The 8,611-nt window shown below is 37.1% G+C and overlaps 1 protein-coding gene across 1 annotated transcript; it reads right to left on the reverse strand.

Moving 5' to 3' along the window:
- Positions 1-662: 662 nt before the first annotated feature.
- LOC147521190 (RNA demethylase ALKBH10B-like) lies at positions 663-7,025 on the reverse strand. The gene is made up of 9 exons (XM_086558331.1): positions 6,136-7,025; positions 5,065-5,190; positions 4,566-4,683; positions 4,432-4,457; positions 4,338-4,370; positions 2,529-2,651; positions 2,303-2,415; positions 2,063-2,217; positions 663-1,734 (listed from the first exon to the last, which is right to left on the reverse strand). Exons 1-9 carry the CDS (start codon positions 6,662-6,664, stop codon positions 981-983), a joined length of 1,977 nt encoding a protein of 658 aa, XP_086414457.1. The 5' UTR covers positions 6,665-7,025; the 3' UTR covers positions 663-980.
- Positions 7,026-8,611: the final 1,586 nt, after the last annotated feature.

Here is an 8,611-nt window from a genome sequence, read left to right on the forward strand (position 1 = left end):
CAAACACTGGAAATGGAGATTTAAAACAGTTGTTATTGCTAGGACTCGAAACTTGCACCCATTGCACCCAGATCACCAGATTGGTAAGTATATTTGGATTTTAGTTTTGTTTATAAAGGTTACGTTGTACCCATCATTTAGAGGTCCTTCATATCAGATCTCTCAGTAGACAAACAGGGACAGTAATTCTATTACTGGATAAAATCTTGGTTAACGAATATTACTCCCATTAGATGAGTCAATTAGGATTTCTCCCACTAGATGGAAAATTAGGATTTTCTCCAAATACACACAAAAAAAAAAACATGGTTGTTAACCCTAAAATCTTTTGCTAGTTTCCCTTGTTCTAAAAGCATGATCTCTCCCTCCGGTCAATGTTTTCCAAAAAGGGACGCCAACATATTAGGACACGTGGACTGCAAATCCCTGTCTGTTCCGTATTTATTGGCCGCACTACTAAACTCTTCTAGCCCCCGACATTGTCCAATAGGAGGCCTTATCAGCTTCTTGCATCGGACACCTTGATCCAGACCTAGTTGAATGAGCTCAAATGGGCGAAAAAAATAATCTTTTACCTCGGAAAGAGGCGGAAACCAGTCGCATGTAAGAAGCCTTTTAAAGGATAAACAAAAATGAAGTTAACAGATAACTCACATGAAATATAAGGGCAAACGATTTTTCTGGTAATGCATGGTATAAACTGTAGTAGTCTATCTATATAAGTATATTTGTTTCTCTCAAAAAACTTCAACATGAGAATCTGTTCCTCATCCAACTTTGCTAAGTTCACACAATCAAAGACGGGAACAGAGACAAAAGAGAATCCAGAAAACCTTTCATAGGTCTCCAGTTTTACAGTCAACCACCAACTTCGCCGTTCTTTACATTTCGCTCAAAACTCATTTGCAGCCTACACTTTCATCCTCAAGTTTCTCAACTGACAGCCTACTACTTTCGCTAATTCATTTAGTAAAACCACTCTACTTAATTGCACCCATTGCCTTGCTCCCCAAATTTTCAATACCATCCTTTTGCTGCTCTTCCAACATTGTTCCACCAAAATGAATGCCGCTGCTTCCATTGCATTCCTGGCTCTGTGCTTTTTCAGCATCTAATTTACTCTTGGGAGATGTATTACTGTTGCAGTTGAAGCTTTCCAACCCATTTTCCTTCTGCAATGGGGATAGTGTCTCCACCACAGAGTTCACTGGAATGGCACTAGCTGAGACTGGCTGTTGTGGAGATGCTGGAGGGCCAGAGCCTTGGGGAGGCAGGAAAACTCCAGTACCAGGAAGTGGGAGTCTCGGTGGAGGGTGCCTTGGAGGTGGAACAGCAGCCCAGCCAGATGATGCAGTTGGTAGTGGAACTGGTGCAGGATATGGCATGGCTGGTGCCACTGGAGAAGTAATGAACATTGGCTGCATACTGTTAGGTGGTGGAAGGTGCTGCTGATGGATGGGTGGCATCGGTAATACCCCAGTTGTTGCAGCAGCTCCAAAATGCTTAGCTCCAAGCGGATATCTTAGATGACTTGACTGACTTGGTGGCCTACTTGGTGGTTGGGCCCAGGACATGGCTGGTGCTGCAGCAGATATGAGTACATTCTGTCCATCTGTCAGCATGGCTTTCTTTGGTCGAGATTTTGTGAAGGTAAGAAGGACTTCGCTGCCTTGGACAGATGGGATTGCATGTTTGGCAAAGTCTGCACTTTTACCTTGGATCGAAAGAAGAGATCTGTTTCATGAAGAAAAACCAGCTATCAAAAGAAGTCAAATAGCTTCTGCATATTTGCTAGTAGCCATCATCATTCAGTTTTCGGACAGTATATAAATCAATCAGATGAACAGAGAAAATATCACAAGGAAGCTAAGTTTGACAGTAAGAGATGAGTGACAAAATAGTGACGATGATAACAAATCAATATTGGAATAAAAATTAATGAGGATAATTTGCAGCAAAATAATAATGACAATTTTGAAAGAATTACATCCCTAATGATAAGAGAAACCACTGGAAAATCAAAACATAAACCCCAGGCCAAAAAAGAAACTTTTGAAATTACCCTGGTGATAGCGAAAGCTTAAGAGAACCTCTAAATTCTCCAGGATGACCTCCTCCAATAACTTTGCCAAAGGCCATGTCACATTCTGTCAAAAACAGAACACAGACAGGCCTTCCAAACCAAGGTAGAGATATATGAGGCTGTGAGTGATCCCCCTGTGAAAAAGAGCAAACATATGTATCGTAAAGCATTCAAACAGTTATTCGAGATTTCTGGGAATACTACAAAACATATTCTTACCTCGTTAAAGAAATCAATAATGCAAGAATCTGGCTTCACAGTAGTAATTTTCAAGCTAAGTAAGCGTTCAATAACATCTTGCAGCAAGCTAGGGATGGCTTCCATGTTATGATCTGCAAAATTATTCAACAAATCAAATAAGTTAGGTATATTACAGATTCTTGGTTTTATTTTTTATGCATATGAGGGGAAAACACCGCATATGGCTTTAATGTAATATACATGCCTTCACAACTCCCAGACACATTTTCATCTTCTGGAGGTGCATCTGCAATGGGGACTCCCAACTGGATCATTTCTCTCCCACGTCCCTTCATTGGTCTCTTTGAGACCGTAAAACTCTGTCCTGCTATCTCGTCAATATAGATTTCTGTTACTTTCTTTGAACAGTCTTGAATGGTTTTTATCCTATATGATGTTAGATAAGTCGCAAGAGACTCTACATAGCTACATTTTCTTGCTATAAGAGACAATAACAACTAGAGATGACTGATTAGAATAGTGCTAGCATTGCAAATGTCTAATAAAGATATATAACAATTCCCTTTTAATCTTATGTGATATTAAAACCAGATACAGTTTCTCTACTTAAAAGCTCGCATGAAGCAAGTCAAATGGCACACCAAAGAATAAGGGTGGAATTTGAGCCAAGCGGCTCGGGCTCAGCTCGTTTAAGCTTGGCTTGAGCTCGGTCATTTAGTTAAATGAGCCAAGCTTGAGCCTATAGCATAGCTCGTGTAACAAACGAGCTTTATGAAGCTCGGCTCGATAAGCTCAAATAGCATCTTTGTAGTGTAAAATAACCATGCTATTCGGCTCGATAAGCTCAAATAGTCAAGCTCGGCTTGATTAGCTCGAATTCCACCCTTACCAAAGAACAACAAGGATGCCTCGAGAAATTAGCAACCATCCTAATCATTTAGAAAGATTTCGAGAACAATTACGAACTCCATTACCACAACTTCTGATGGAGAGTTTTAATAGGCACATAATAGGAACTGTGAAGACAATGATCCTTTTTATCATCCACCATGTCTTCACATGTTAAGTGCCTTTCTAGTTTTGATGAATATATGTAGCAGCACAATATAAAGGCATAAAATATACGAGATTTAAAACAAGAGATCATTCTCAATGGTTATATACTTATTTACTTTTTGTTTCTAAGAGATAAGTTTCTGTTTTAAAACGCTAAATAAATTAAAGATATTCCCTAGAAGCCATTCAGTAACAAAATGTTACAACCACACACATGGCCCAAGATTCCCATATCATCCCAGCATCATCCCTCCACTCCTTCATGAGTGATTGAGTATCACGAGAGAATAAACAAAGAGATTACAAAGAAAATTTAGGTTCCCATGACAAATTGCAACTAGAAACCATGTTGATGGTTTCAGTGTTGCTCTTAACTCTTAAGGCCAATGAAATGTTGACTCTAACAAGGAATATATTCTTGAATAATTGTGGACATCTCTATTGGAAGGAGGGAGATTAACTTAGGAAGTGGGAAATTGACAATGAGAATTGCCGAGAATTCTCATAGTTTGCCAAACAGCCATAATTCTCATATAACCATGAGAATCGGATTCTATTAGAATTCTAACTCTCGCAAGAATTCCATTTCTTGTTTCCAAACGCATCCTTGATATAATACAAACAGAAGAGGAGATGTATTAAATGAATAGGAGCAAGCTCAGATAGAAGCTTTTAGACTACTACATCCCAACCCTATTTTCTTTTTCCACTAAGTCACTATTTCAACCCACAAAACCTATCATCCTCAGTCCAAAACTTACAAAAGAAATAAACAATGATGTTAACCACTATTTTCTTTGGTAAAAAAGTACAGATATGAGACTACAACATTGAAATATATGGGTTGAGCGGTTGAGGAATATGATAACAAAATAAATTAATTCAGTAGCACACAAAAATGAATATGTGGAACATGCGAGCTATGTATCATCACTTCCCCACAAAAAGGGTAAGAACACAATCAGAGTCTAATAGAGAAACAAATAAGTTAACTCACCTTTCAGTTGTCCTGCAGCCCAGCAGATCTCAACTCATTTGCCAATTGTAATATATATTAGAAACTTCTAACTTATCAAATAGTTCTCCATTACAATTTAAGTCCTTCAACAACATTAACCTATGAAACAAACAAAAGAAAGTTCATAGTGATACAAACAGATGGCATGATGCCACTTAGAAGTTAGAAGTATAAGAGTAATGATGCCATTAATTTACAGGATCTTACCGCCTTTCCATCATAAAATCTCGGTACCAAAAAGTTTTGGGAATAGGAATGAGATTTTGTTCCTCTTCCGGCTTTTGGACAGAATTTGGACCATTCTTCAGAAGGGCATTACAAGATCCTGATGAAAAGGAAAAATGTTGCATATCAGAGGCTATTTCTTTTCAAGATAATGGCCATATTATGGAAATCAGGATTAACTCAAATGTTGATATAAAAGAATCAAAACACATAAAATGATAAACAAACATGGACGACTCCATTATGTCAAAAACAGAATCTCTAGTCACAATGGGCTATGTAATTCTTAAGGTTTTGCACGCTCTCTCTCTTTTTACTTGTTTCTCACACTTTACATCAAAGGGAACTTCTATTAAAAGCCGAGTTGGTAGTGCTTCAAGCAAATGTGAACTTCATCCTTCCATGACCCAGTTAAAAAGGAGGATAACCGAATTTATCTAAGTTTCACCAAATTTATTCTAACAAGTGCAAGCAAACACACCTTTAAAGTTTGAGGTGCCCTCATCTTTAACTACTTTGGCCTCTGTATTCTCGCACTCTGATCCTTCAAAGTTTCCAGAACTCTTTAAGCCAACATTTGAATGCAACTTTGCAGTACCAAAGACTCCTGCAACCAGCAAAGTAAAAAGCCAAGCAATTTTATGGGCAGCCTCAAGACATGATGGAAACCATCCTCTATGAAAGGAAAGGCTTAAGCTCACGAATTGTATTAATACATGGATCTAAATGCAGACAAACAAAACAAATTCCTTCCACACAATCTAATAAGGAGAAAAACAGCCAGCATGCCTTTCTTTTCAACCTAAATTCAGCTAATTCAATCAAGCCTCTGGCCAATTTCGGTGAGGTGCGGGAAAAGAGACAACATGCACACACTTCAGTGGGAATTGACACCTCATTTCTGCACATTTTCTTGACAACAGACCACCTGCTCCACGGTCACACTATTTACTCTATTTTAGAAATACATCATGACTCACAGTAATTAGAACCAGTCTGTGGATACTTATTTACTGTTAACGAACACTTTGCTCCAGCCTAGCTGTTCGAGTGATACATAGGATTGTATATCAAAGGGAGCGCAATTCCACCATAGTGTAGGCACATACCTAAGAACACACGACGCTTTTGCCACATACCCTCACAACAATTATACGTATATGTTCAATAACTCCTAAAGTTTGAATTCGTGGGACTTAGTTGTAAGCCTATTCATCATCTCCACTATGATCAATAGTCTGCCCATGCATATTTTCCTTCAGTGTGCAGTGCATGCTGGACTTAATAATGTGCAACAACCAGAGTGTGATCTTTATCTTTTGACAGATGAAATTGAATTAAAGAAAATAGCTATTACAAAAGAAATCAATACCATCAAAACTAATTATCAAATGCTTTCTCATTTTGACATAAATATGATTCCTCTAAACTTTCACAAGATCTCATTAAACTTGGCATATCAAGTTAAGTCCAAAGCACAATTAGCAACAAAAACATCAAACACTCATAGACAAAATGTATTAAAAAAAAAATGAAACTTTTAATTCATTACCCTCGATCTCCTTTGCAAGTGGTGAGCTATTTACATCTGAATCATCCACCTCAACTTTCTTTTCCACCACATCAACTATCTCCCCCGACAAACCCACATCACGATTCGGACTCAGTTCTGAACTAGCATTGTTAGTTTCCTTAACACTATCAACCCTAGACCACTGTCTAGAACCAGTTTTCTTCACCTCCTTTTCAGAAAACTTCACCTTCTCATAACACCTCTGTTGTTTCTTCCAAGTTGCTTGTTGCAAAGCAAATGTAACTTCAGCAACAGAAAAATACTGTTGCATATGTAAAACAGGATTCCAACTACACCTCCTCTGTTGAATAGTACCCATAACAACATCATACTCTCCATATTCACCAATTGATCTTAAATGATTACATAAAGAATCAACAATCGCATTCGCCGCAGCAAATTCTCCTCTTAACCATGATATAAATCTATCTCTATCATCCATTACCCATTGTCTCATTTCATTAGCACCATTATTTTGTATCACCACATTCCCTGCCTGCATTGCCATTCTATATATTTATATTTATTACTTCACCTTATAACATCTAGAAGATCTCAAGTTTTAGATCTAAGATATACTTAAATTAAACTATAAAATAATAAATAAAGAAACTCAGATTTATTTTATTTTATTTTTGTTTTGATGGGACAGTGAAATGTGGGAGTTTTGAAGATTGGGAATACAGATCTGAGGGTGTTCTAGAAGGTTCTTGAAGATCTAGGGTTTGTTTGAAGAGAGAGAGGGAGTTATATGAAGCAGCTTAGAAATGAGTAGTGTGAAAACTGAAAAAGAACCAGGAAGGAAGATTCTGGTGTTTAGTAATTTAGTTGACGTAAGTATGTAACTAAACCCATTATTAGTTAGTTTTTTATGGAAGTAGTTAGGCTTTAATTGGCGTCAGCATTTATTTGATATATACTGAGATGTGGTACTAGTGCTACTGTAGTGGCCTACTAGTCTTATCACGTTTTTGTGCTCTAACTTCATTTTTGGTTGGTGGCTGATAATTGCGCCTTTGGAATTATTTTTTGACTTGTAAACGACTTGTAAATTGGCAATATCTGGCATAATAATGTAGTTTTTATACTTTTATCATTTGGAAAATTATGAATTATATAAAATGCTGATTCTGAAAATGATCCGCAGTTGTGTACTTATGTTAGTTGTTAAGCTGTCGCTCTTTGTGTAATTAACAACAAGGATTTACGGAGATCAAAATGTGTTGTCTCATTTTTATTTTAGATCTTCAAATCTAAAAGTGTGTATGCTGAATGAGAAATTCGGATGCTCTTTGACATCTGAACTAAAATGTCTTATCAGATTTCCCACATGCTTAAAGTCCCTAGCTGAGTCATCCTCTTGCTCAAGTATATCAATGGACTTTGGAGTTAAATTTTCATGTTTTCTCACGTATGCTTCGGATCTTTGTTTGTTATTCAAAATATGTTTTAGACTTTCAGTCTTGGATGAATTGAATTTTGAGTTCTTCATAGTTCATACTTCATACATGTATTTGCAAATTTTGCAATGCTCGCTTCTAGTTTACAGGCCTGAAATAAGCTTATATGGGCATGTGGCTATGTGCTTTGGACATCCACAACTCCACAAGCCTTTGAAGTTCAAACAGTATTTCCTTACACCAGAGAGTTGCACATAACCATGAAACCTTTTCTTAACTCGAATATGCTCGAATATGTTGGCAGGGTGCATTTAGGGCCGGCTCAAGGTTATTTGAGGCCTTTCGGTGTGAATTGATGAGAGGCCTTTTTTATCCCCTGTGATGACTTTCTATATGAGAATAACAATTTTACTACTAATTTGTTGTTGAACATCATACCCCCAAACTTAACACTAGTGAGAGAGAGAAAAAGAAATATTGGACCCCCAAACTTAACACTCATGAGAGTGAGAGAAAAAGAAATATTGGAATAGGATGGACAACGTGGAGATATGGATTTGGAGAAGAATTTTAATTTGAAACAAGATTCACTTTCCATATTGAAAAGAAATCTCTCCGAAAATCAATGAAATCTCTCCGAAAATCAATGCATATATAGAGAATGGTCAAACACTTACGCATCTCTAGATAGTAGTATCACCTGTTTATGTCAAAATCTTCAAATTTGAAGAAAAAATTTGAAATTTTTTGGAATTCCTCTAGGTGACAGTATATTCGATCGCATTACCTATCCGATCGCATTTTTGTTCGCAAATTTAGCAATTTGGATGCGGATGTGAAACGACATTGGTAATATCGCGCGCCATTGCAAATGTCGCCGATTTTTTTTTTTTGCCAACCAAAGACCGCCCGGTTAGTATTGGCCTAATCTTATTGTTAATGTGTTTTTTTTTTTTTTTTTTCAATTTGGTGCGACAGTGGGAATATCATGTGAGTTTTTTTTTTTTAAACTTGGCAATAACAATGGTAATGTCGTAGCGACAATAATCTTCTTA

Source organism: Coptis chinensis, chromosome 1 (assembly GCF_015680905.1).
Source record: "Coptis chinensis isolate HL-2020 chromosome 1, ASM1568090v1, whole genome shotgun sequence".
NCBI lineage: Eukaryota > Viridiplantae > Streptophyta > Magnoliopsida > Ranunculales > Ranunculaceae > Coptis > Coptis chinensis.

Bases quoted from the DNA above. Each gene is read 5' to 3' on its own strand.
- LOC147521190 (XM_086558331.1), bottom strand. From the start codon at position 6,664: ATGGCAATGCAGGCAGGGAATGTGGTGATACAAAATAATGGTGCTAAT. The intron at 2,416-2,528 runs GCATGTATATTA...ATAATTTTGCAG, and splicing joins TGTGTCTGGGAGTTGTGAAG to ATCATAACATGGAAGCCATC. The intron at 1,735-2,062 runs GTAATTTCAAAA...TTCATGAAACAG, and splicing joins AAGCTTTCGCTATCACCAGG to ATCTCTTCTTTCGATCCAAG.